This window comes from Balaenoptera borealis, assembly GCF_965194805.1.
Source record: "Balaenoptera borealis genome assembly, chromosome: 17".
Taxonomy (NCBI): Eukaryota; Metazoa; Chordata; class Mammalia; order Artiodactyla; family Balaenopteridae; genus Balaenoptera; species Balaenoptera borealis.
The window spans coordinates 80,340,547-80,368,034 of NC_138876.1; the positions used below are offsets into that span (position 1 = coordinate 80,340,547).

At 48.5% G+C, this 27,488-nt stretch overlaps 2 protein-coding genes across 6 annotated transcripts in view; one reads left to right on the plus strand and one right to left on the minus strand.

The window, feature by feature from the left end:
- The window catches only part of RGS20 (regulator of G protein signaling 20), an 82,099-nt gene that overhangs the window by 44,556 nt on the left and 10,055 nt on the right, over window positions 1–27,488 (minus strand). The window contains exon 2 of one of the 5 annotated variants that reach the window (XM_082364762.1): window positions 6,719–7,018. In XM_082364762.1, coding sequence (XP_082220888.1) covers window positions 6,719–7,018 — 300 coding nt within the window. Of the gene's footprint in view, window positions 1–5,046; window positions 5,275–5,341; window positions 6,033–6,058; window positions 6,258–6,718; window positions 7,019–27,488 lie in introns of those variants that run through there. The other 4 variants (XM_082364768.1, XM_082364763.1, XM_082364765.1 and 1 more) reach the window with 4 other exon arrangements.
- LOC309615330 (uncharacterized protein) lies at window positions 7,183–22,621 on the plus strand. The gene is made up of 4 exons (XM_082364808.1): window positions 7,183–8,772; window positions 19,215–19,316; window positions 19,407–19,454; window positions 21,638–22,621. Exons 1-4 carry the CDS (start codon window positions 8,614–8,616, stop codon window positions 21,707–21,709), a joined length of 381 nt encoding a protein of 126 aa, XP_082220934.1. The 5' UTR covers window positions 7,183–8,613; the 3' UTR covers window positions 21,710–22,621.

Below are 27,488 nucleotides of genomic sequence, written 5' to 3' on the forward strand. Positions count from 1 at the left end.
GATCTAGAGCAGTGGCGAGCCCCCAGGGCACATTTGGCAATGCCTAGAGACATTTTTGGTTGTCATTTCCAGGGATGGTATGCTACTGGCACCCAGAGGTAGAGGACAGGGGTGCTGTTAAACATCCTGCAACGCACAGTTCAGCCTCCCACTGGGAGGCCGTCAACCCAAAACGTCCACAGTGCTGAGGTTGAGAAATCCTGATGCAGATAATGGTAACACGAGGGTAACTGAGAACGTGTACACTTGACTATAATTTATAACAAACGAAGTTAAAAAAATCAGGACTCTCAAAAAAATAGCTATAGTTCCTCACTGAGATTTAGAAAATGTACATGAAACTTCGTTTCCATTTTATAAATAGTCTTAATTTATTAAAGAGTCCTAACCACCTGAACTTGCCAGGAATTGCATTAAGCCTGGAAGAACTAGACTCTTTGTGTGCAGTCCCTATTAAATGGAAAAAAGTATCTAATCTACACCTTTCTATATAGCAGGAGATGCACAAATTAGAATCTGGGTTATCACAGAAATGGATATTTGTAGAAACACAATAAGGGTATATGGTAAAGTCCATACATCTGGGTTTCTCTTGCAACCACTACAATACAAATAGAGAAAAACATACATGTACTTTTAAAAACAATAGTCTCATAACCTTGATTCCAAGGATAATAACTTCTTGCCATTAATTATCAACAAGACTTTTACATAAATTAAGGAATCTACTGGTCCCTTAAATCTTATTATCACCACACCCTGAGACACAAAAGTCACTTAGAAGGGTTGCGTAGGGCATGGGTTGCACAATTCTTTCCAGTGTCTTGCATAAATGGAACAGCTATACAAGCCTGTGTGGATCTAGCCAAACAGCCCCAGAAGGGCTGGAACTGCTGGGAGTGTTGCAGCCTTAGAACGACGGGCACCACAAACTCGTGTTCTAGCTCTGGAGCAAATACCGTCCAGTTAACATCAGAGGTGATAGGGGCATAAACAGAGACAAACCAGAGAAAAAGATGTTTCCCTCCACTTCACCGTTGGGCTGAGGTGCACGTGGTCAACCCAGGACCTCAGGAAGTCCAACTGCTGGGTGACTTTGCATGAGATGCTGTCGTCTAAAATCCAAACACCGATACGTACTTGAGAAGGATTTTACAATGTAAAGTAAAATTAATTAATAACTAGAAATCGAGCATTCCCAAACCATCAAGGTCAACTGGCTGTAATAATCACTGAAATAACTCGAGTGAAATATCACTGCTGGGCAGCAGAGCATATTACTGATTCTTCACAGATGACTCCTCATGCAAATAGCTGGAATCTAATCAGCAGGAGTCTGTGAATTCATAATCACGGAATATCACCTTGGGCACTCAGTCATATCAGGCTTGGCTGTGAAGAGCTGCTGCAGAAGCCCATTCAATGGTACTGGGAACTGACTCACCCCGTGCAGCGCTGTCTAAACTCTCGAACTGGCTGCTCAAGGTAACATTCAGGGACCATCTCAGCAGCGCTGGGTCGTCAGTGACTCACTTGTACTGTACTAAATGCTAGGCTCTGACTCGGCGTGAACCCTGTTAGTTGCTGCTGACACTACAGGTATTTGAATAGACGCTCACACTGTGAGTCACCTGTTTGCTGTACAGAACACCAATCGGCAATGTTGCCAGTTGAACAGTGATTCACGTTAGAATCGTAATGGGACCTGACTTGATACGTGTGATTTCAAAACTCAGTTCTGCTGGACTGGCTTGGGAGCCTGCTAGAAATTAAGCCCGCTTAATGCCCTGGATTTCTGTCTAAGAACATGTGTCCAGAGAGGCAAAATCAAGGGTAAGACGTCGCGCTCACGACTGGAGAGGACCATGGCTTCCTTCTTCAAGGACGCAGGCACGGTTCCTATAAGTGCCTTCCCTGGCAGATACAGCATTCCTGTAAATAACTTTGCAAGGCCAGACACGCACGTGAAAGGCTCTGCCATGTAATTTCTAAACCGCTTATGTGAGGTCTGGACCTTTAAGCCACCAGCTGCGTCTGTTCATGAAAGGTGAATGTCATTAGACGGCCACATGCAGAAATGAAAAAACAGCAGAACTTTCGGAAGTGCTGTTCAAGTGTCTGGAACGAAACCAGTCACCTGGCAATTGCATTAAAATAAGAAAGCTTTTTTTCCTTTTTCATGCTTGCTTGTCTACAAAATCTGGAATAATAAAATCTCCTGGTATGTAATCTTGAAAGACTTTCCTAAAAAGCTCTCTTACAGGAACCTTCAATTTTTAAACATTTAAGAAAAGCTCAAAACTGATTTCTAATGTAAAACCGCTGCAAGGGATTAACAGAATATGCAGCCAAATGTGGGACCTTAAATTCTAACGCTGGCTCTACCTCTTGCTTGATCTGGGACCTTCCCATACCTCAAACAAGTCATGTGGTCATATCTTCTGATGTGAGGGACTGTGATAAAGTGGTCGGCCAGCAGTAGCCACATTACAGCCCGGCCTTTCTTATGTCGCTGATATCACATGCTTGTATATTTTTTCCTTATATCATACCTTCTGGTTTCCTATTTGTTAAAGGTTCATAAATCTGCAGTAAACAGGAAATCACCTGTGTGGTGTGTAAGAGGCCCGGGCAGTCAGAAGACCTAATTCTAATCCCATTTAGGCCTCTATTTAGCTGCAGATATCTGACCTTTAACCTCTCTGAATGTTTCCTCACCGGTAAAGTGAAGGAGGTACATAAGTAATCTGACTTTTATCATTCTATATTTTTGATATCAAGGGCATTTTGGCTAAAATGTTTACAATGATCTTAGAGAAGTTAGCATGTCTAGCTCCTAAGTTTCCACACTCTCTTAAGTAAAACTGACTCAGGGCAATATTTTAATGCAGACATCGGATTTTCTGTATATACCATGACCTAATACGTAGTTTTAATGCGTATCTGTTTTACAAAGTGAAATATTTTTAAGGTTAAAGATAATTTTCTTAAAATGCTATTTGAATCATTGTATATACTTCATAATTATTTGAAATAAAAGGGCCCAGATGGGGCTTCCCTGGTGGCGCAGTGGTTGAGAATCTGCCTGCTAATGCAGGGGACACGGGTTCGGGCCCTGGTCTGGGAGGATCCCACATGCCGCGGAGCAACTGGGCCCGTGAGCCACAATTACTGAGCCTGCGCGTCTGGAGCCTGTGCTCTGCAACAAGAGAGGCCGCGATGATGAGGGGCCCGCGCACCGCGATGAAGAGTGGCCCCCACTTGCCGCAACTGGAGGAAGCCCTCGCACAGAAACGAAGACCCAACACAGCCATAAATAAATAAATAAATAAATAAACCCAAAAAAGTTAAAAACGAAAAAAAAAAAGGGTGGGAGCCTTTAAAAAAAAAAAAAAAAAAAAAAAAAAAAAAAAAAAGGGCCCAGATGATGTAGAAATGTATTGTTTTTAAATTTAGATACTGACATAGAAAACATTTTCTATTTTTCTAATTTTGACGGACATCTTCTATTTCATCACGTATACTCTTTATAACAAACAAAATGTGCATTTTGTTCCTGATCTTTTAATTTTGAAGTCTACTTAGCCAATTTAGCACCAATACAATAACAATAGTAATAGTAACTTTTGTTTGGTATGTGTCAGAGCTCTGCTGTATTAATTTACTGAATGCTGGCAGCCAACCTGTGAGGCAGGTATTTTTCTTATCCCCATTTTACAGATGATAAAACTACGGCACCGAGAGGTTAAGCAACTTGCCCGAGGTCACACCGCTAGGCTGAGATTTTAATCTAGACAGTTACTGAGTCCAGGGCTCTTACCCATTACGCAATATTGCCCCTCATGTGCGATACTGATACTGATACAAAAGACGCCACTTAAGGAACAGGAGATAAACCGGACGAAACCCAGTAGAAAATCAGGTTGTGAGCAAAAAACTAAGAGTTTACAGATAGAGTCTTTCCATGACACAACTCCTTTGCCAAGTCTGGGGAGGAATTCACACTATTTCGTGAACTCGGACCCCTGTTTGGTCAGTTCCACAATCTGGAACCACCAGAAGTGAAAGAAGCCAAGCCACGCAGGGGCCCTGCGACCTGCGCTCCAGAGGAGAGGGGGACTGACCCAGGACGGTAACGAGACCGTGCAGAAGCTCCCCGCCTCCGGGGCCACCGCGAGCTCCCCCGGGCGAGTGACTGCTGCTGGCCGCCCGTGGACGAGGGGCGCTCCGCCCGCGCTGCGGGCACCGGCTGCGGTCGCCGCAACCCGCGCCCTCCGGCCGATCGGCTAGGCGGGGGCGGACAAAGAGCGCTCGGCCTCGGCCGGATTCTCCCGAGGAAGGGATGTGGGAGCGAGTTCCCGCGGAGCGCCCGCCCCCTCCCGGCCAGAAACTCGGCCTCGGCGCTCACTCCTCCACCCGGCCCGCCTAGGGGGCGCGGGGGGCTGAGCTGCTGGCGGGGCCGCGTCCCCCGCCCCGCGCCCGCGTCCTTCGCCGCCGCCGAGCTCGCTCCGCGCCGCGGCCGCCCGCCCGGGCTCTCTCTCCTCGGGCGCTGGCGACTCCCGGAGGCTCGCAAAGCCGCTCGAGTCCCCGCGCGCTGCCCCTCCCCAGACCCCTCCCCCGCCGCCCCAGCCAAGCCGGCCGGAAGCCCGCCGCCTCCGCGACCCCTCCCCCGCCCACTCCGCCCACCCCTGGGGGAGGGGGAGTCGCCGCGCCCGCCGAAGCCGAGTCCCTGCCGCGCGCCGCCGTCCCGGAGGTCCCCGCAGCCCGGGCGCCACACTCGTTCCAACTTCCGAGCGCAGCCCCGAGAGCGCGGAAGACTCAGTCGCCGGGTTCCCGCAAGAAAAATACCCGCGGCGCCCGCCCCCCTCGGCTCGGGCAGAGTGTGGGGACGGTTCTGTCCATTCGGTTTTCCGAGCTTCAGTGGCGACACCGAGTCAGGCCCCCGGGGTCCGCGGCGGGCGCCCGCTTCCCGCCCGACTCCTCGGGTCCCCGCCGTAGTGGCGCGTCTCCGCGGCGATTCCGGGAGCGTCTCCGCTTCCTTCCCACCTGCGCTCAGACCGCCCGCCTCCGGCGCCCGGGGTTTCCCAGGTCTGCTTCGGGTGTCAGTAGCCCACCCACTCGCTGGCGCCCGGCCACAGAGGTCGAACCGTGCGGACGCCCCGGCGGAGCCCCTTGAGACACGGTCACACCCCAAGCCCCGCACGCCCTGCACGCTGACCCGCTCCCGCCACCGTGGTCCAGCCCAGCGTGCGCGCCCCGCCCGGCCCCGGCCACCTCCCGGCCCGAGGCCACAGGGCGAGTCCGGGAGGGAGAAGGGGGCGTTGAGGAAGTGGCTACTCACGCTTCCACGGTCAGCCCCGCGAGCCCGAGGGGGAGCTGCGGCCCGCGCGCCTCCGTCCGCCGTGCGCATGCGTCCCGCGAGTGCCTTATTTTTATGATAATTCTAGGTGCTGCCCTCGCTACGCCCGCGGTCGCTCTCCCCGGCTTTCCTCTTTCTCTGGCTCTCCGTCTTTCCTGTCGCCTTCTTCTCCCCCCCGCCTCCCTCGCCTCTGCCTCTCCCCGCCCCTCCCTCCCCCCTCCCCGGCCGGGCCACCCAGGGCTCGCTTCCCTCCCGCGGCGGCGCGCTCCTCTGCGGCGGGGCTTGGGGCGGGGGTCCCCATCCATGCCGGGACCGTGGTTCCTTTCTTCAGCCCCGGGTTAGGAAGTACCGAGAGTGTGGGCGCCGCAGAGGCCCCTCGGCTCTCCCTATGCTTGGCGCGCGGGGGCCGAGCGGACCCCCGGCGTGCGGGAGAGCGCGCTGGGATCTTGTGAATGGAGCGGGCGGGGGGAGGCACCCGTGTGTGCGCGCGGGGTGCGCGGCGCGCCGGGGTGCTCGTACCCGGAGGGTCCGGCCGTGGACTCTCCGCCTCTGGAGGCCGGTCCCCACCATCTCCCTTTCCCCGGGGTGCTTCTCCAGCTCTACCCCCGCCCCACCCGGCTGCAGCCTCCGCCTCCGGAGGTACCAAACTGGAAAGGGGTTCCTTGCCCCCTCCCCGCCTGCCGGAGCCGAAGGTCCCACCTGGCTGGGTGGCGGGGGGGGTTGGCTAACTCCCGACTCCGGAGTCCGGGGAAGGGGGAGACCCGGAGGGTGGCGGGAACCCCGCCGCCGCCCAGCTCTGCGGGCACGGAGCCCTGGAGCCCCCGGTGTGCCCTCGGGAGACGCGGTCTGACCTCCGGGCCGTGCGCCCGAGCTCGGCGGGCTAAACTGAAGCTGGAAGCCGACCTGACACTAAAATAACATCACGTCATTTCCTCCCTGGCCTCCCAAGCGCGCCGTAGCCGGGGGCTGGGGAGTGGGAGCGCGAGGAGGGGGCGGAGGCTCGTCTGGGGGAGGCTTGGAGGAGGGGCAGGAGAGCGATGCGTGAGTTCGAGAAGCGGCTTCGGGGAGGACGGGGGCTCCCCCCGCCCCGTTCCGTAGGCTCTGGGAGGAAGTGGCCAGAGAAGAGTAGCTTCGAGGGTCTCCTGGGGGGAGGGGTGTCCGGCGGGCCGCCGGCGCCTTTTCCGTGAGCGTTCTCGGCCGGGTCTCGACCTTCCCACCCGCCCCCCTCCCCTTCTCCCCTTGCTGGCGGGATCCCCTGCTCGCCGCACGTGGAGTGGGTCAGTCGGGGTTAGGGAGGAACCCGGGAAACTGGCGTCCCGCTGAGGCCGCGGATTGGGCGGCGGAGACCACAGTACTCACGGGCATGGGCGAGCTCTGCCCGGCGCCGGCGTCCTCTTCCCGGGGCAGGCGTCCCCCTGGGGGTCGGCCGGGCAGTGCCAGAGCTGCCCTGAGCAGGAGCGAGAGGCGGCCCGGCCGCTCCTCCTGGCCCGGCGCGAGCCCAGCGGCTGGCAGGGCGGGGAGCAGGAAAGAGAAGTCCGGGCGCCGCCGGGGAGCCCCAGGAAGGGGTCGCTGGAGAAGGTGAGCGAAGAAGCGCGCGAGGCCGGAGAGCGTGCCGGAGAGGAGGCCGAGCAGCTTCGGGGCAGCGGGCGAGCCTGGGAGCTGTGCAGGGCCGGCGGCGGGCAGGGCGAGAGGAGGGGGAGGAGAGAAACAAAATCACACACCGTCACTGTCGGGTCTCGCTACAGACTGAAGAGAAGGTGCAGAGTGCCAGTTACTGCGGCATTTCGAGGCATTACTTTCGGGGTGCAAGAGAAGGTCGGTGAGAGCAAAAGAACAGGCCTCTGCTTAGAAGGGGAGATCCCCTTCTCTCCTTCCTCCCCTCTCTTCCCTGCTTCCCCTCCCTCCCATTCTCCCCCCACCCCTTTCAAACTCCTTGCTACTCAGAGTGTGGTCCCTGGGCCAACAGCTTGGATAATACCCAGGAACTTGTTGGGAATGCAGAACCTCAGACCCTATCCTGACCTGGTAGTGCCCAGAGCTCTACCAGAAGTTGGTATGAGGTTACTAGGTACTTGTGATAGGTGTCCAGGGGAGGCTTGGATACAGGCAGAAGACTGAGGGGTCCTCAGGCTGGCGGAAAAGGGACTGGCGATGTGACTTTGGTTGTGCTGGGTGCGGGGGTCAGGGGAGACCAGGACTTAAGAGCACAGTCTGCAGGCCCCCTTTCCATACTCGCTGTGTCCATCTTATTTCCACGAACACAGGCCTTTCCACCCTCCACTTGTTGCTTGGGAGAGCTAAGCAGCCGAGGTTAAGATAAAAGTATTATTTTCTTGGAAAGCATAGGGAAACATTAATTTAGAAGTCAGAGGCCCAGGGGTCTAGACTCATCCTTGAAATGAACTCCATGGCAAACCTTGGGAGATTCTTTATTCTTTGAGTTGGTCTGATTCATTTACGAAGTAAAAGATTGAACTGAGTGGCTTATTAATTTATTAATTAATTAATTTATTTATGGCTGTGTTGGGTCTTCGTTGCTGCGCTCGGGCTTTCCCTAGTTGTGGCGAGCGGAGGCTACTCTTTGTTGCGGAGCGTGGGCTTCTCATTGCTGTGGCTTCTCTTGTTGCGGAGCACAGGCTCTAGGTGCGGGGGCTTCAGTAGCTGTGGCACGTGGGCTCAGTAGTTGTGGCGCGCAGGCTCCGTAGTTGTGGCTTGCGGGCTCTAGAGCGCAGGCTCAGTAGTTGTGGCTCGCGGGCTCTAGAGTGCAGACTCAGTAGTTGTGGCGCACGGGCTTAGTTGCTCCGCGGCATGTGGGATCTTCCCTGACCAGGGCTCGAATGCGTGTCCCCTGCACTGGCAGGCAGATTCTTCACCCCTGCGCCACCAGGGAAGTCCCTCAGTGGCTTTTTAAGCTCAACCGCCTCGTTCAGGCTCTCGTTTTGGAGCTCTCAGGGCTTCTTGGTCCACTAATACTTAGTGAAGTTACAAACCGGAACCTAACTCAGCCAATCCAAACAGCCCCCTCAAGCAAAACAAAAAGGCAATTTAAGCTGTTGGTGAAGAGCGAGAGAAGTGGTTGCCAAGAAAAATGAAGGTGGAGGCGGGAAGCCGCGAAGGCGAGGGACCGGGCGGCGAGGCGCGGGTCCCCGGGGCGCGGCTGCCGCTCTCCAGGGTCCTGACGGCGGGAGCGGCCTCGGGGGCTTGGCGCGGCCCTCGGCCGTGGCCGGGCCCGGCCTGCTTTCTTCCGCCGGTGGATGTCTTGTGGGAAGCGGGTGTCGGAGGGAACAAGGCAACCTAGCAACCCATTCTCATGCATGAGGCCCTTCCTGGGCCGCCGCCGGCCGCGTCGGCTGATTCGTCGTTCCCTCGTTTGTATGCTCCCGGCGAGAGTGGAGCTCGCTTTGCATTTCCGAGTAAGTTCACACTCTTTCGCTTCCCCTCATTACCCTTTCCTAGAGAACGGGGTCGTTCGCCCGGTATGTTCTTTCTCCGCGTGCAGACGGGCCTCTCCCCTCCCCCGCTCTCTGGACAGGCGCCGCGTTTATTTCAGGGGTTGGAGCTGGGAGCCCGGGAGGCTCCTGGATAAGCGCCAGCAGCTCGCTCGAGGGGGAAATGAGCGATTCGGAAAACGCTCGGAGCGGCACTCGGCGCCCAGCGGCTGTCTCCCGGGGAGGGCCGCCCACGCCGCGCCCCTGGCCGGGGGTGGGTGGGAAGGGGGGCTCGGCCGCGGCGGCGCCCCTGGACGCGGGCTGGCCGCTGCTGACCCCGTGCGCACCTGCGGGGAGCGTGGGCCGTCGGCCGCGTCCGCTCCAGCGCGGCGTCCGTGGCCGCAGGCACCCCAGCGGACGCGGCCCCCGGCCGGAAGGACCGTATGCTAAGGAGGCCCAGAGAGAAGCGCCGCGGTCCCCGGCGGCCCGGAGTTTGACCGCTCCGCCCGCGGCCTTCCCGACCGGCTTCAGGCACGCGCTGCACGAGGCGGAGAGCGCACGCCCGGCTGCCGGGGCCCGAAGGGCACGCCCCCGGCCCTGCGTGGGTCCCGGCATTTGCGTCTCCAGCTCAGGTTTCCGAATGGTTTTCCGAGAACGTGTGAACCTGTAACCTGACTCTCCCCCTCCCGCCCCAGCCCTGCTTCCCGAGCCGCTTGATGCCCCTTGCTGGGCACGCTTCATTAGTCATCCCGCTGCGCTGCTGCGCTCCGAGACAGAGACGCTTGGGAGGGAAGCCGGGGAAATGTTCCGGCAGAAGGGAAGTCCCAGACTCAGCCCCAGAAACGCCAAGCCCGGCTCCTGTGCGTCTCCGGAGAAGTCCACCTTTCCCTCTTCCCTGGCGTGGTCTTTTCCCTCCGGATGAGTAGCCGGCTGCCCAGTTCTGTCTCCTGTCTCTGCGAGGGACGGAGGCTTCTCTGACTGGCGGGGCTGTGAAGCATGACAGGTGTCGGGTGCTGAAACGCGTCCACTTCCTTCGGTCGTTCTAGCAAGGTCAGAGCACGGAGTGTCAATGTAGCCCCAAAATTCGGTCTGAGCAGAGGACTTCAGCCGCCGGCGGTACTGATCACTCCAGAAAGCCCTGCCTTCCCTTCAGGCCAGATTCTAGTTGACGGTCTGAAGGTTTCAAAAACTTAGCCACCAAAGGGAATCATCTTGGCATCCGTATTCCTGAAAGCACTGCTCCTTAGGGATCCGGAAGACTTAGGGAGTACCTTATTCTGATCGAGTGTCCACTCGCCTAATTGATCATGTTGGTTATTGAACCATGCAGAGGAGAAAATCACCACACCCCTAATCAATACCAACAAAGTCTCACCCCTTTAAAAGGCAAATTGAAAATTTTTCATTCACCCCTAAATAGTACCCTTTCATAAAGGAAACCTCCATGGCAGAATTAACCCACTTTATTACCAAAACATTCTGAGAACTTTAGAATTAAAATCACAGTCAGAATGGAAATTGAAATTAGATTTAATTTTATGAGATGACCTATTTTTTCCTGAACTTTATTTTTATTTTTTATTTTTTAAATTATTTATTTATTTATTTATTTATTTTATTTTTGGCTGTGTTGGGTCTTCGTTTCTGTGCGAGGGTTTTCTCTAGTTGCGGCAAGTGGGGGCCACTCTTCATTGCGGTGCGCGGGCCTCTCACTATCGCGGCCTCTCTTGTTGCGGAGCACAGGCTCCAGACACACAGGCTCAGTAGTTGGGGCTCACGGGCCTAGTTGCTCCGCGGCATGTGGGATCTTCCCAGACCAGGGCTCGAACCCGTGTCCCCTGCATTGGCAGGCAGATTCTCAACCACTGCCGCCACCAGGGAAGCCCCTGAACTTTATTTTTAAAAATTCTATTTTGCTGTGGTTTAGCCGTACTATACATTTTAATTTTCTATTGTTTGGAGAGTCATTTTTCCACTTGGATCTAAGAATCTAATTCAGAGTGATTGAAAACTATAGAGGCAAATCTTTGCTTGTGCTGACTGTAAATCATGCAGATTGGAAAAGCAACAATAAATAAGACAAACAGACCATGGATACTAGAGTCACAGGTTAATATTAATTTGAGGCCAACTGAACAATTAATCAAACGTTTCTATTAAGGTTCACTTAGAATTTTAATGTTGCTAGTGAAAGTACAGCTGGTGAAAAGAGTACCTCTGCAGCTCTTAATTACTTCTGACTTCATTCTCTTAATAACTTTCTAAGGCTTATGGGGAGGTGTCATAAGGAGATGTGGAATGATGAAGCAAAGGTAATGAGGAAGGTGGGCCATGAACAGAAGTGGAGTGAACCAGAAATGAGGGCCACTTAGGTGACATGTGTGTGTGGGGAAGGGAAACACTCCCAAGCTCTATCTCCTCTATTTTTGCTGAGATAACGGGGCCTTCTGCCACTCTGCTGGTATTCCAAACCAAGTGAGGAGCTCAGGACAGGAGGTGGGTCTTTATTTGAATATATCCATATATTTATTTGAATTATATCCCAAACTGAACTCTGATTTTCCCCTCCAAACTTTCTCCTCCTGCAGTCTTCACCGTCTCAGTAAATGGCAACTTGATTATTTTAATTCAGGTCAAAAACATTGGAGTATCCCTGACTCCTTTCTTTCCTTCATACTCTTCAGTCAAATCCAACTGCTTCTCATATTGTCTTTTTTTTTTTAATCTACTTTTTAAAAAGATAAATTTATTTATTTATTTATGGCTGCGTTGGGTCTTTGTTGCTGTGCGCGGGCTTTCTCTAGTTGCGGCAAGCGGAGGCTACTCTTGGTTGCGGTGCACGGGCTTCTCATTGCAGTGGCTTCTCTTGTTGCGGAGCACGGGCTCTAGGCGCGCAGGCTTCAGTAGTTGTGGCACGCGGGCTCAGTAGTTGTGGCTCGCGGGCTCTAGAGCGCAGGCTCAGTAGTTGTGGCACACGGGCTTAGTTGCTCCGCGGCATGTGGGATCTTCCCGGACCAGGGCTCGAACCCGTGTCCCTTGCACTGGCAGGTGGATTCTTAACCACTATGCCACCAGGGAAGTCCTGCTTCTCATATTCTCTTAACACAGCTGTCACTCTGTGTTATAGGCTGAATTGGGTCTCCCTCAAATTTGTATGTTGAAGTCCTGGAACCCCCAACACCTCAGAATATCACCTTATTTGGAAGTAGGGTCGCTGCAGATGTAATTAGTTAGGATGAGGTCTTGCTGGAGTAGGATGAGTCCCTAATCCAGTATGACTGGTGTCCTTATAAAAAGGGAAAGTTTGGACACAGGCAGGTGGCATCTTGAGGATTCTCTATGTATAGTATCATGTCATCTGCAAACAGTGACAGTTTTACTTCTTCTTTTCCAATTTGTATTCCTTTTATTTCTTTTTCTTCCCTGATTGCCATGGCTAGGACTTCCAAAACTATGTTGAATAATAGTGGTGAGAGTGGAAATCCTTGTCTCGTTCCTGATCTTAGAGGAAATGGTTTCAGTTTTTCACCATTGAGAATGATGTTTGCTGTGGGTTTGTCATATATGGCCTTTATTACGTTGAGGTAGGTTCCCTCTATGCCCACTTTCTGGAGAGTTTTTATCATAAATGGGTGTTGAATTTTGTCAAAAGCTTTTTCTGCATCTATTGAGATGATCATATGGTTTTTCTTCTTCAGTTTGTTAATATGGTGTATCACATTGATTGATTTGCGTATATTGAAGAATACTTGCATCCCTGGGATAAATCCCTCTTGATCATGGTGTATGATCCTTTTAATGTGTTGTTGCATTCTGTTTCCTAGTATTTTGTTGAGGATTTTTGCATCTATATTCATCAGTGATATTGGTCTGTAATTTTCTTTTTTTGTAGTATCTCTGTCTATTTTTGGTATCAGGGTGATGGTGGCCTCATAGAATGAGTTTGGGAGTGTTCCTTTCTCTGCAATTTTTTGGAAGAGTTTGAGAAGGATGAGTGTTAACTCTTCTCTAAATGTTTAATAGAATTCACCTGTGAAGCCATCTGGTTCTGGACTTTTTTTTGTTGGAAGATTTTTAATCACAGTTTCAACTTCATTACTTGTGATTGGTCTGTTCATATTTTCTATTTCTTCCTGGTTCAGTCTTGGAAGGTTATACCTTTCTAAGAATTTGTCCATTTCTTCCAGGTTGTCCCATTTTATTGGCATAGAGTTGCTTGTAGTAGTCTCTCATGATGCTTTGTATTTCTGTGGTGTCTGTTATAACTTCTCCTTTTTCATTTCTAATTTTATTGATTTGAGTCCTCTCCCTCTTTTTCTTGATGAGTCTGGCTAAAGGTTTATCAATTTTGTTTATCTTCTCAAAGAACCACCTTTTAGTTTTATTGATCTTTGCTATTGTTTTCTTTGTTTCTATTTCATTTATTTCTGCTCTGATCTTTATGATTTCTTTCCTTCTACTAACTTTGGGTTTTGTTTGTTCTTCTTTCTCTAGTTCCTTTAGGTGTAAGGTTAGGTTGTTTATTTGAGATTTTTCTTGTTTCTTTTTTTTTTTTAATAGATTTATTTAATTAATTAATTTATTTATTTTTGGCTGTGTTGGGTCTTTCTTGCTGTGTGGGCTTTCTCTAGATGTGGCGAGCAGGGGCTGCTCTTTGTTAGGGTGCGAGGGCTTCTCACCGCAATGGCCTCTCTTGTTGCGGAGCACAGGCTCTAGGTGCGCAGGCTTCAGTAGTTGTGGCCTGCAGGCTCCTGAGCGCAGCCTCAGTAGTTGTGGCACATGGGCTTAGTTGCTCTGCAGCATGTGGGATCCTCCCGGACCAGGGCTCGAACCCATATCCCCTGTATTGTCAGGCGGATTCTTAACCACTGCGCCAGCAGGGAAGCCCCTTTTCTTGTTTCTTTAGGTAGGATTGTATTGCTATACACTTCCCTCTTAGAACTGCTTTTGCTGCATCCCATAGGTTTTGGATTGTTGTGTTTTCGTTGTCATTTGTCTCTAGGTATTTTTTGATTTCCTCTTTGATTTCTTCAGTCATCTCTTGGTTATTTAGTAACGTATTGTTTAGCCTCCATGTGTTTGTGTTTTTTACCTTTTTTTCCCTGTAATTGATTTGTAATCTCATAGTGTTGTGGTCAGAAAAGATGCGTGATATGATTTCAATTATCTTAAATTTACTGAGGCTTGATTTGTGACCGAAGAAGTGATCTATCCTGGAGAATGTTCTGTGTACACTTGAGAAGAAAATGTAATCTGCTCTTCAGATGGAATGTCCTGTAAATATCAATTAAATCTATCTGGTCTATTGTGTCATTTAAAGCTTGTGTTTCCTTATTAATTTTCTGTCTGGATGATCTGTCCATTGGTGTAGATGAGGTGTTAAAGTTCCCCACTTTTATTGTGTTACTGTCAGTTTCCTCTTTTATAGCTGTTAGCATTTTCCTCATGTACTGAGGTGCTCCTATGTTGGGTGCATGTATACTTATAATTGTTATATCTTCTTCTTGGATTGATCCCTTGACCATTATGTAGTGTCCTTCCTTGTCTCTTGTAACATTTTTTATTTTAAAGTCTATTTTATCTGATATGAGTAGAGCTACTCCAGCTTTCTTTTGATTTCCATTTGCATGGAATATCTTTTTCCATCCTCTCACTTTCAGTCTGTATGTGTCCCTAGGTCTGAAGTGGGTCTCTTGTAGACAGCATATATATGGGTCTTGTTTTTGTATCCATTCAGCAAGCCTGTGTCTTTTGGTTGGAGCATTTAATGCATTCACGTTTAAGGTAATTATCGATATGTATGTTCCTGTGACCATTTTCTTAATTGTTTTGGGTTTGTTTTTGTAGGTCCTTTTCTTCTCTTGTGTTTCCCACTTAGAGAAGTTCCTTTAGCATTTGTTGTAGAGCTGGTTTGGTGGTGTGAATTCTCTTAGCTTTTGCTTGTCTGTAAAGCTTTTGATTTCTCTGTCGAATCTGAATGAGATCCTTGCTGGGTAGAGTAATCTTGGTTGTAGTTTCTTCCCTTTCATCACTTTAAGTATATCATGCCACTCCCTTCTGGCTTGCAGAGTTTCTGCTGAGAAATCAGCTGTTAACCTTATGGGAGTTCCCTTGTATGTTATTTGGCGTTTTTCCCGTGTTGCTTTTAATAATTTTTCTTTGTTTTTAATTTTTGTCAATTTGATTACTATGTGTCTCGGCGTGTTTCTCCTTGGGTTTATCCTGCCTGGGACTCTGCGCTTCCTGGACTTGGGTGGCTATTTCCTTTCCCAAGTTAGGGAAGTTTTCAACTATTATCTCTTCAAATATTTTCTTGGGTCCTTTATCTCTCTCCTCCTTCTGGGACCCTTATAATGCAAATGTTGGTGCGTTTAATGTAGTCCCAGAGGTCTCTTAGGCTGTCTTCATTTCTTCTCATTCTTTATTTGTTCTGTTCTGTGGCAGTGAATTCCACCATTCTGTCTTCCAGGTCACTTATCCGTTCTTCTGCCTCAGTTATTCTGCTCTTGATTCCTTCTAATGTATTTTTCATTTCAGTTATTGCATTGTTCATCTCTGTTTGTTTGTTCTTTAATTCTTCTAGGTGTTCTTCAATTTTTCTAGGTCTTTGTTAAACATTTCTTTCATCTTCTCGATCTTTGCCTCCATTCTTTATCCGAGGTCCTATATCATCTTCACTATCATTATTCTGAATTCTTTTTCTGGAAGGGTGCCTATCTTCACTTCATTTAGTTGTTTTTCTGAGGTTTTATTTTGTTCTTTGATTTGGTGCATAGTCCTCTGCCTTTTCATTTTGTCTTTCTGTGAATGTGGTTTTCGTTCCACAGGCTGCAGAATTGTAGTTCTTCTTGCTTCTGCTCTCTGCCTTCTGGTGGATGAGGCTGTCTAAGAGGCTTATGCAAGCTTCCTGATGGGAGGGACTGGTGGTGGGTAGAGCTGGGTGTTGCCCTGGTGGGCAGAGCTGAGTAAAACTTTAATCCGCTTGTCTGCTGATGGGTGGGGCTGGGTTCTGTCCCTGTTAGTTGTTTGGCCTGAGGCAACCCAACACTGGCGCTTACAGGCTCTTTGGTAGGGCTAAAGGTGAGTCAGGGAGGGCTCATGCCAAGGAGTACTTCCCAGAACTTCTGCTGCCAGTGTCCTTGTCCTCATGGTGAGCCACAGCCACCCCCCGCCTCTGCAGGAGACCCTCCAACACTAGCAGGCAGGTCTGGGTCAGTCTCCCCTGGGGTCACTGCTCCTTCCCCTGGGTCCTGATGTGCACACTACTTTGTGTGTGCCCTCCAAGAGTGGAGTCTCTGTTTCCCCCAGTCCTGTCGAAGTCCTGCAATCAAATCCCGCTAGCCTTCAAAGTCTGATTTCCTGGGAATTCCTCCTCCTGTTGCCGAAACCCCAGGTTGGGAAGCCTGACGTGGGGCTCAGAACCTTCACTCCAGTGGGTGGACTTCCGTGGTGTAAGTGTTCTCTGGTTGGGAGTCACCCAGCCAGCAGTTATGGGATTTGATTTTATTGTGATTGCGCCCCTCCTGCCGTCTCCTTGCAGCTTCTCCTTTGTCTTGGATGTGGGGTATCTGTTTTGGTGAGTTCCAGTGTCTTCCTGTTGATGATGGTTCAGCACTTAGTTGTGATTCTGGTGCTCTTGCAAGAGGGAGTGAGAGCACGTCCTTCTACTCCGCCATCTTGAACCAATCTCCAGAAATAGAATTCTGACACAGGCTACAACATGGACGAACCTTGAAAACCCTATGCTAAGTGAAAGAAGCTGGACACAAAAGGACAAATACTGACTGAGTCCATTGATATGAGGTACCAAAAATAGTCAGACATACAGATAGAAAGTAGAAGAGAGGTTACTTGGGGCAGGGGGGAGAGGATAATGGGGAGTTATTGTTTAGTGGGTCCAGAGTGTTTGGGCTGATGAAAAAGCTCTGGAAATAGATCGTAATAGTGGTTCCACAACCTTGTGAATGTATTTAATGCTACTGCATTATACACTTTAAAGTGGTTAAAATGGTAAATTTTACGTTTTTTATATTTTAGCACAATTGAAAAAACACTCAAAACTCTTCAAGATGTGAGAGGAGAGGAGCCTGAGAAAGCCCACCAGGGGTGAGGGTGCGGGCAGCTAAGTTAATCAATCGTGGTTCTGCTGTAGAGTTGTCACCTACTCTTGCGGTTCTCTCATTTTGATTTCTGCTGCCAAATAGACCTTGCCAACTCTCATCCTCTTCCTGGCATTTAGTGAAGCCTAGGTTGTGATTTGGGAAAGTAGAAAAGGAATAGCAGACGCAAGGATTAGACCAAGAAGGGTCTTGTAAGCCACTCATTTATTCATTCTTTCAACAAACATTAATTACCTGCTTAGTATATTCTTCAGTTCCAGGCAATGTCTTAGATGCCCTGGATTCAAGGTGAGTGGGGAAGAAAATGACCTTCTCTTGTATGTACTGAATGAGGGGGTGTGAGAGTCTAGGTAGACTGAATAGGGCAAGCAAGTCATAGTAAGGATTTTGGATTTTATTTTATTTTTTCTTTATTTTTTTTTTTGGCCACGCCATGTGACATGCGGAATCTTAGCTCCCCAACCAGGGATTGAACCTGGGATCAAACCCATGCCCCCTGCATTGGGAGTGCAGAGTCTTAACCACTAGACTGCCAGGGAAGTCCCTGGATTTTATTTTAAAAGCAGTGATAATCAGTGAAAGGTTTTAAGCAAGAGAGTGACATCATGTGATTTATGTATTTTAAAGACTCCTTTGGCTGCTTTGCATAAGAGTGGATTGGAAGAGAGCAAGCATGGGAACAGTGAAACAGGCGGCTTTGCACTGGTCCAGGTGAGAGAGGAGGATGACTTGGGCAGGTAATGGGAATAAAATAGAGAGAAGTGGACAGATATGACATACATTTTAGAGAGAATTAACGGGACGTCGTTGGGTGGATTCAATGTACAGGCTGAGAAAAAGGGACTCAAGGAAAATTCCTAGGTTTTCTGCCTTGAGCAGTTGGGTGACTTGCTGAAATGAGGAAGGCGGGGAGGGAAATCAAGAATCCAGGTAAACACATGTTTTGGATGCCTATGAGTCACTCAAATGGAGCCGTTCAAAAGGCTGTTGTGAAAGAGCCTGAAGCTCAGGGTAGAGGTGGGAGTCTTGGAGATGTAAATTTAGGAATCATTAGCATAAAATGATATTGAAAGCTATTGGGATTGGGTCAGATCCCTAGAAAGAGATGAAAAGATAGAACAAGGTTGAGTCCGCTTAAGGAGTTTGACACGTCCAGATGGAAACGGGGAGCACGGACAAAGTTGAATCAGGGAGTTAACACAGTCAGTTTTGTGTTTTAGGAAGATCTCTGACTTCTGGTGTCACTTAGAGGCAGGCATGACTCGAAAGAGGAGACCAGAGAAGAGGCTGCTGCGATAAATTTTTTGGGAGATGATAGTAACTTTATCTAGGAAAGTGTTAAAAGGGATGGAGATAACTAAATAAACGGATCAAGAGATAATTCTGAATAGTGTGGACAAAACTTGAAGACTGATTAGGGGTGTGAAATGAGGATAAGATTAAGGTCAAGGGTTATGCCTCTAAATTTCTAGTTCAAAACCAGGCAGATCATGGTACCCTTTCACCATCATGAAAAAGTTTGGGGAACGGTAAAGACAGATTGCCAATTTTGACATGCCTAGACATTTCAAGCTAGATGGTGAGTAAACATTTGTATATTCATGTGTGGACTGCAGGAGAGAGAGCTGAATCATCACCCGTAAGCTGTCTCAAAGCTGTCGACACAGCCAAGATTAGCCAGGGAGAACGAGTGGAGTGAGAAAAAGGCCTAGGATGAAAACCTAGGGAATTTCCAATACGTCAGAGTCAATAAAGGGAGAGGGATTTGCAAAAGAGGCTGAAAAAGAGCAGCCGGCGAAGTAGAAGGAAAGCAAGGTAAAGGGGACGTCGTGTACCCTGTTCCAGGCATTGGTCGTATGACACGTCGTTCATTCCTTGTCACAGGCCGGCAAGCAGGTATGTCTCATCTCCGTGTAACAGAAGGCTGCACTGAGACTCAGAAAGGTGAAATGGCCTCGCCAAAGACTCTTGTCTAGAAAACAACAGAACAAGTGTGAAGGCATTCAAGCAAACCCTGGGCTATCTGCTTTCCATCCTTTGGTCTTTAGTAAAAGGAATGACGTTTGTGTGTGTGTGTGTGTGTGTGTGTGTGTGTGTGTACATGTTTTTATATACATAAGACCATCTCTGCAGGATACGTAGAAGCTGATAAGAGTGGAGAGCGTTTGCCTTTATGGGGGAATGGAGGTTGCTGTCTGGCCAGATGGAGACTTACTGTATTGTATGCGCTTCTGGGCTCTGTGTTATTGTAACAGAGAGTGGGTAATAAAGAGTTTGACTTCGTTTTTAATGCCCGACTGCTGACAGCTTCCAGGTGCCACCACTCTCCCCCTTCTACCCCACATCTGGGCGGCTGATACGGGACACCAGGTGCCCGCTCCCTTGGCTTCCGCGGGAAGGTCCAACCAGGTAAGCCAAGGAGACCCTTGCCAAGGAGAACCCTTGGCCCGGCCCGGCCATGGAAACCCCAAGCAGATCCCCTGTCTCTGCTCTCTCAAGCTGTTTCTGGACCTGCTTCCATGCTGCCCTCCTCAGAGGCTTCATCGTGTGAGTAATAACCCTTTCTATGCTCTCTGGTGTGCGTGTGACCTCACTGGTCTGGGCATTGGAACCACAGCTTGGGCAGGTGCCGGGCGGGGGCGGGGGGGGGGGTCCATCCTGCCTATGTGGGGTGACCACAGCAATCACATCCGTTCACAGCTGTGGGGTTGCACGATTCTCATTCCGAATATTTTAATTAAAAATGTAAACTAATGAAAACATTTTTAAATGGTAAGAATAAAAAAGATCAGTGTACCAAAGTCCTAAGACTTCAAAATCTTCCTCCCCCATGTTTCATATTTGTTAGTTCCTTTAAGAGGCTGAAAAAGAAAAGAAAGGAAAATAAAAGTAAACTAAACTAAAGCCTGTGCTCTGTCTTCTGAAATATTCTGTATCTCCAGAGATCAGGAAGGGAATTCTTATTACGTAAAATATCAGAAATTTAAAGAGAAAAATTCAAAACTCATATTTAAAGCTTTAGTGATGTTTTTCTGGGATCTCCAGCTCTATAAAAATTACCTCTGTATAAACTAGTATAGTCTTTTAAAATCATGGATGATTACAATTCAAAAAATTATATATATATATATTTACCAAACAAGCTATTCCTAGGAAATAGTAGGCAGTCCCCTAACAAAATCCCCACTATATTTTACATACTTATTTTTATCATAAAAATAAGTGACATTTTTTACCCTGATATATGAACAGTTAGAAAATGTTCTCCTATACGTTACTAGACTAATCACTGCCCCCTGCCCCATCTCCCCGCCCCCCTCCCCCGGCTGTTTAATGAGGAAACTGCAGACCAGTGAGGTTAGATGATGTCTGCTAGGACAAGTAAAAAGCAGAGCTGGGCCACCAGCCTATAACTCCTGGCTGTGATGCTTTGTGACTCCACACCCAGGACATAGGGTCATTATTTACTGACGCCCATGACAGTAATCAACGACAGAGATACTGTTCACTCGTATTCCCCACATGCCTCTGGTAGTTTCCAGTTGTAATTAAGTACCTTTGACCACAATGATTCTCTTAGACCAAAATTCCCATTTACCTTTCTTCTCACACTCAGCGAGTAATGAGAATTCCAGGACTAGTTATGTTTCTAAACCTGCAGAGGAGATTGAATTACTAAGTTCAACTCTACAGGTACTAGGTCAGTTAACCACATGCCTGTTAATTCTACATTTCCTTACTAAATTAATAGTCTGATTTACCTAAACTTAAGGAACAGTATTTTAGGCACTAATAGAGAAGCCCCTGACATATTAGATAGTAAGGGATACACACCAAAGTGAAGGCTTTAGGAGAATCTGCCTCATAACGTCAGACACCTTTGGTGAATTAAATCTATGGAGTCCATAATATTGTTATTCTAAACTGAAATGCAGTACAGTTGAAACTCAGTGTAATGTCCAAAGTTTCTATTTAATTATCTATTTTTTGCAAGAAAGCTTGCAATCTTAGCACAGCAAAGCTTTCCAAAATGATTGACCGTCATAGTCTAACATAATTTTAAATCACGGATTTCTTTTTCACTACATATACAGTTTCTCTTAAGAAGATAAAGGAACAGGTCAACAAGGATTCAGATTGTGATATTTCATCCCAAGGCTTTTCAAGGCTTGATGTCAGTAACTTTGAGAAATGAAAAACCCTTTTGTTAAAATCCTAAGAGCCAGTGGAGGCAAGTGTAAGGTTGACAAGTGCAGGGGAGAGAGACGTTCACAATCATCAGAGTCTTCTGTTTCTTCAGTTGTGTACATGTATATAAAAGTTTCTAACACCACTGTTGTTTGAATCCTAAGCACACATACACCAACCCCACGCCCACACCTTGGCCCTGCCTTGGAGTGGAGACACAGCAGAATCCACAGAGAAAGCTCTAGAGCGCCCCAAGCGTGCACTTCAGCGTCCCCGCTGGGCTTATTAAATTACAGCAGACTCTCCTTCACAGGTCCCGCCTTGGCGTCTACACCGCGCCTCTGTCTAGTCTAATCCGTTCCCCACCCTGCAGAACAGGTGACCTTTCTAAGAGCCAAACATGATCGTGTTACTTCCCTCCCTCTAACCATTCGGTGGCCCCTCATGTCTCTACAGGACTTAATGTGGCATAAAAGACCTTTCGTGATTTGCTGATACTCCGTTCACTCACCCAACTTTCTCACTGTTCCTTTGTACTCCAGGCTGCAATCACATTAAGCATCCTTCGGTTCCTAAAATCCCCTTGTTCACTTGCATTCCTGCTCTCCGTATAAACTGTTCCCTCTGCCGGCATCACGCCCCTTTCCCAGTCGGGGCCTCTTCTTCTCTTCCTGGGCGATCTCCCAGTTAGCCTTCAAGGCTCAGCTTAGATGCCGTTTCCCCGGGGATCTCACCAGGGCTCGGTCAGCTGCCCGTCTCCTTTCTCTGACCACAGCACTTCCTGCCCTCGGTGGCGACAGTGACAGTCCGTTGCCCTGTGTGGCTCCCAGCCCAGTGTGTGTCAGAACTGTGCCTTATTCAGACCCGTGCCTGAAAAGCCTAAAGCAGTCCTGGGACATAATGTGTATTCAATCAGTATTTGTTAAATGAACGAACTTAGAAATGACATGACCTGGATTTGGTGATTGTGGAGGCTGTGTCAGGGGTACCTAGGGTTTTATCATGCTGTTTTTCTCTGCTTTTGTGTATATTTGACATTTTCTGTAATAAAAAGATTTTTTAAAAGTCACGGTTTTTAACCTCTAGATGATGTGTCTCATGTCTTGTTAAATTGCAAAAGACAAGAAACGGTGGGACAGAATCTGCCCCAATTCCGTACACATGCCTCGAGGGTATGAGTTTATTAAAATGGGTGTTCTGAGAAGGCCTGACGCCGAAGGGGACACCTGCACTCCATTTGTCCCCATCGTTGGGCTGGATCCACAAGTGTCACATTGGAGGAGCACAAAAATCAACAAACAGGATGGCAAGAACAAGGGGAGCCATTGTTCTGTCCAAAGCGGACAGCCTGTGACGGGCCGGGAGGGCCGTGTGGGCTCTGTGCTCCCCCAGTGGTTCCTTATGAACCGGGCTCTGTGCGATCCTCACCGGGCTGCCCGAGGACTTGTCAGAGGGCCCTGATTTCTTTGAGCTGGACTTGGCTGAATTGGATGGCTTTGCCTGGCTTTTATTATTATTATTTTATTATTATTATTATTTTATTATTATTATTTTTTAAAATTTTTGGTTGCGTTGGGTCTTCATTGCTGTGCGTGGGCTTTCTCTAGTTGCGGCAAGCGGGGGCTACTCTTCCTTGAGGTGCGCGGGCGTCTCACTGCGGTGGCTTCTCTTGTTGCAGAGCACGGGCTCTAGGCCCACGGGCTTCAGTAGTTGTGGCTTGTGGGCTCGCAGTTGTGGCTCGCGGGCTCTAGAGCGCAGGCTCAGTAGTTGTGGCTTGCAGGCTCTAGAGCGCAGGCTCAGTAGTTGTGGCTCGCAGGCTCTAGAGCGCAGGCTCAGTAGTTGTGGCTCGCGGGCTCTAGAGCGCAGGCTCAGTAGTTGTGGCTCGCGGGCTTAGTTGCTCCGTGGCATGTGGGATCTTCCCTGACCAGGGCTCGAACCCGTGTCCCCTGCATTGGCAGGTGGATTCTTAACCACTGCGCCACCAGGGAAGCCCAGCCTGGCATTTTACAAGGAGTGTTTTCCTTGAGGAAGCTGGAGGCTGGCACCGACTTGAAATGACACATTTTGGGGCCGTTCAGGATTCATAAGTGTCATTAATTTCCTTCGGGACATGAGACATTTGGCTGAAGAAAGATTTTAACAGTGACCTCAGGTTAAAGAGGTCAAGAGAAAACTTTATATCTCTGATTAGGGTTTCACCCACGTGGTGGGAAGGAAGCAGGGCAATAATGCATTTCTATCTGCTAATCAATCGGCCGATCAATATTGACTGGGCTCTTACCACGTGCCCAGCAGGTGTGAGGCCCCACCTGTAGAGGGGGATCACTAGGTTAATAACTGTGCTGGGAGAAACGGGCTACAGATCAAGCACGGGGGTCCTGGGGGTTCCCCAGGGAAGCCTGGGTCCTTGGATGCACGTTTTTTAATATTCAAAGTATCTGATAAAAAAAAAAACAACCAAATGAAATTATATGTGACAGGTATAACTGTTGTGATTTCATAGATGATAAAACCAAGACTCAGAGAATTAAACCCAACTTGGACCTGAATTCAAAGCCCATGCTTGCCATTCCAAAGACATTGCTTTATGTCATCGCACTGCCTGGTGGCGGTTTGGACCTGGGCGGGCCGGACGGATGTGCGTAACCGAACTCCTGTAGCTGGGATAAAGGACGTCTTGGAGTCATCAGACTTCGATTAGTTACAACCCAGCCTCAGGTTTTACTAGTTTGAAACCCTGCAGTGCTTGCCTTTCCACCAGATGCCACCATTGACCGGCCCTCACTCCCTCCGGTCTTTAAAAAACAAGGGAGCATTGTCTTGCCGTTGGAATCCTCAGCGTGGTGATTGCATTTGCGCCTGAGATGGAGGGCCCTGTGACAAGAAGGCCGCCGGGCGCTGTATCTTGACTCAGCGAGGAGGAATTTGAAAATGTAGTCAGCCTTCCACTTCCCCGATTTCCTACAATCCAAAGACATTCTTTTTTTTTCTCTCCCCCTTGTGATTTCATGTCTGTAAAAAACAGCCCATTTCTGATGGACGAGCCAAGCAGAGTTATCTGGCCTTTGGCCGAGACTGCATGGGACAGAGGAGGCTCTGGGGTGAGGGGAGGACACAGGGAGGATGCAGGGGGCTGGGGGCGGGACCAGGCCACAGCGTGTCTTCTGGGGAGAGGCCAGAGGCCGCCAAACACCGGGTCTCTCTCCTGCTCAGAGTTTATTCACCCCCGATTACACTCTTCCATGGAAGAGTTCATGCTCGGGGATCTAATATTAGCATTCCCTGCAGATTTTGTGAGCAGGAACGATACATTAGTTCATTTACATCTAAGTGCCAAATGAACTTGAGCTTTCTTTGTTTCCTAATAGGAGAAACCAGGCCAGAATGAGAGGCTGAGATGCCCAGGGTACACCTGGGGATATTGGGGAAGGTGTGGGCGGGGGGGAGAAGGAGGAGAACTTCTCATCTCCCGGTTGGACCCAGGCTGATGGCTGTGGTGCCGGGGAGACCTTCTTTGCTTCCTTCCCTCATACCTTGCCTCTCTCAATGTTGTCAGAATATACATGGGGCAATGACGGGCCCCCAAAGCCTGGGCTCCCCCAGGGGCCAACAAATGACAGACATGCCTGGCTTTCTTCTCCGAGACAGAAACTCTGGGAAAGGGGAGCCCTGCAGACTTTGCTGACACTAGTGAGTTGTTAAAAACAGTCACTTTGCAGCTATTTTTAGGAAAAGACAAAAACAGAAAAAGGCAGTGATAGGACCTGGCTCTTGTTTGCTGATCATACGCTTATTTGTCAATCCAGCAAACTTGTTCTGCAGCAAAAGTGTCCATATAATTAAGTACATGTCCTCCTAGGATGGTGCTGGCAGAACAACACTCTCTTCCACTGAAAACTTCAAAAAATACATCCTTGAGAACATGTGACCTTCTGGGCAAATGGTCACAGATCAGAGTCTCAAATAAACAGGACTAAATCTAACTTGCAGAAGCAGAGAGAGCAGATTTATTACAGAACTGGGAAATGTGGAGCGAAATTGGTAATATCAAATGCTTTTGATCATTTCTTTCTAGCCATGTTTTATTCATTCCATTTGGCCATATTTTGCTCAGCGATTTTTTACATAACCTCAAGCAACCTTTCCTGATAACTTATAGGTAAAAATAGTCATGTCCCCATGTGTCTGAGTGATCAGGTGACCCACACTGGATCCATCCGGTCTGACTCAAGAGAGCAGAGAGGGTCACACGAAAACTTCAGTGTCCACCCGTGTCCCCTCGGGGAGGGGATGTATGGGGACTATACTTCAGTTGTGGAGGGCCTATCCACGGATATCTGCTAAATAGGGATAAACAGAGGAGAAGGATGGATTTATCTCTGAGATGTGATCATAAAGCTCTTGAGCGATAGATGTCAAGATGCCAGAACTCAAACATCGAAATCGGGGCTCTCTCCTTTGAGTATGTGGTTGCCTTGGGGGTCCACACGCTGCTTCAAAGTTGCAGCCCCTCAAAACTCGTGCTGGACAGCTATTTAAGGCTGTCTCACGGCCGACGGGATGGCCAGGGCTGTTGACCCAGGCGTAGGCACCAGACCCCCCTGGGTTGGACTCTCTCTCCTGGGCACTGGCAGTGAGGACGTGGAGAGGCAGCGACTTGGTCTGAGCCTTTTCCACCAGCTTCCACAGACCCCCGGGGTCAGGTTCCGGAGCTGCTTGGCTCCTACCCCCCTGCTGTTTACTCTTCTCTTCTAGTCAGGTGCAGCTTGAACGGGCAGCTACAAAACTGTGTCGAGACTACGCTTGTGATATTTAATTCATTCTCAGTCTGTTTTTGAATAACAGTCCTTAGAATGGTCTCTCACTGGAAAATGAATCCTTATAATTTTTCGTGTTGAGAATTCAAAATCACATCAGCGAAATAGATTCTTATGGAAAAACGTATTTGGTTACATCGACGTCAAATTAAATTGCTTACGTAGTCTGCCATTTGGGTTTTACTCTTGACTATTTGAATATATGCCAGTTGTCACTGCATAGTTTAAACTATTATCTTTCAACATAGTTGCTTCATTTTAAAACTACTTTTTTTCAGTCATTTAAAATGCAGTAACTGTAAAACCATTTTGCAGAGGTTTCTAAAATAAGCTCTCAAATGATACAAGCCTAATCTGAATTGCTTTATGCACGGAATGGAAATAAACGGTTCGTACGGAACCTATAACACAAGATTACTATCTAAGATTCCCAGTAAATTGCATCTACATCTTTACCCTGCAAGAAGGCAAAACTTTAAATTTTCTAGCATGTTTGCAGTGGTTTTATGGTTTGGTGAAGGCTGGCTTGATTTTGGCAGGAAAGCCAACAACATGATGTTATGAGATCTTTTGCACAGTGGAAATGAGACTTAGATATATTTCTTCCTAACCATAAATTTAAAATCTGAGAGCGATAAAATTTATGACTAAAAGTCTAAACAGCACGCCGAGGCCAACAAGGATTTTTTACAGTATACTTTTTAGACTTCCAGACAGGATCTTTTGCCATTTAAAATTTTTTCTGAAAGGTTAAGTTCAATCTTGCTATCCAGTGAAAATCTAAAGCATATACTAGCTGGTCCCACTGTGGTATATAAATAGAATATGGAAAGCTGTAATTATGTATTTATTTAATTTGTTATTTAATTTTAAAGGGTAAATTCTAAGCTCTAGTCTTCGTGATTTTTAACAAAAATGTTTTTATTATGTTAGTTTTCAAAATTAAAAAAATAATAAACTGAGCAAATATATTAACAAACCCTCATATCCCTCACTGTTTCAACAGTTATCACCATATTGCCAGTTTTGCTTCGCCTCCTACCTGCCCTACCTTCCTCTCCTCCTGGATTATCTTAAAGCAAGTTGAAAGTCACAGTCATTTGTTCTGCAGACACTTCCGCGTGCCTCTTGGGACTTTTTCAAAAGCATAACTGCAGTCCCATTTGAGCTGGACATTCTTTAGACAGTCAAGGGGACATCACTGCCTTTCCCTTTGCTGGCACCTGGCTCCACCCCCTCAAAGGCGCCCCTCCCTCCGCTTTAGAGATGCTGTCCAGGCAGAATTCTTCCAACTTTCTTCCACCAGACACGAGGAGTGAGGCCCGATGTCTCCTCCCTCCCTTGCTCTGCCAGTTAATCTGGAGAGGTAAGCCTCTTCCCTCATTCTTTTCCCCTTTCTTATAATGATATAACCAGACTTCTAAAGAACAGTCACACTTTACAGTCACTTTTTACCTCTATTAGTTCCATCTGATTAACTGTTTCAGTAGTTACCACCAATCCCTCTGAACCGTGACTCTCTCATTCTTGGGTTCTCATTTTGCCCTATCTTTTGTTGCTCTGACAAGAATTTTCA

Excerpts from the sequence above, each read along its gene's own strand:
- LOC309615330 (XM_082364808.1), top strand. The coding sequence starts at position 8,614 with ATGTCTTGTGGGAAGCGGGTGTCGGAGGGAACAAGGCAACCTAGCAAC. Across the intron at positions 19,317-19,406 it reads CCGCGGGAAGGTCCAACCAG|CTGTTTCTGGACCTGCTTCC; the intron begins GTAAGCCAAGGA and ends TGCTCTCTCAAG. Across the intron at positions 19,455-21,637 it reads CTCCTCAGAGGCTTCATCGT|GCTGCAATCACATTAAGCAT; the intron begins GTGAGTAATAAC and ends TTTGTACTCCAG.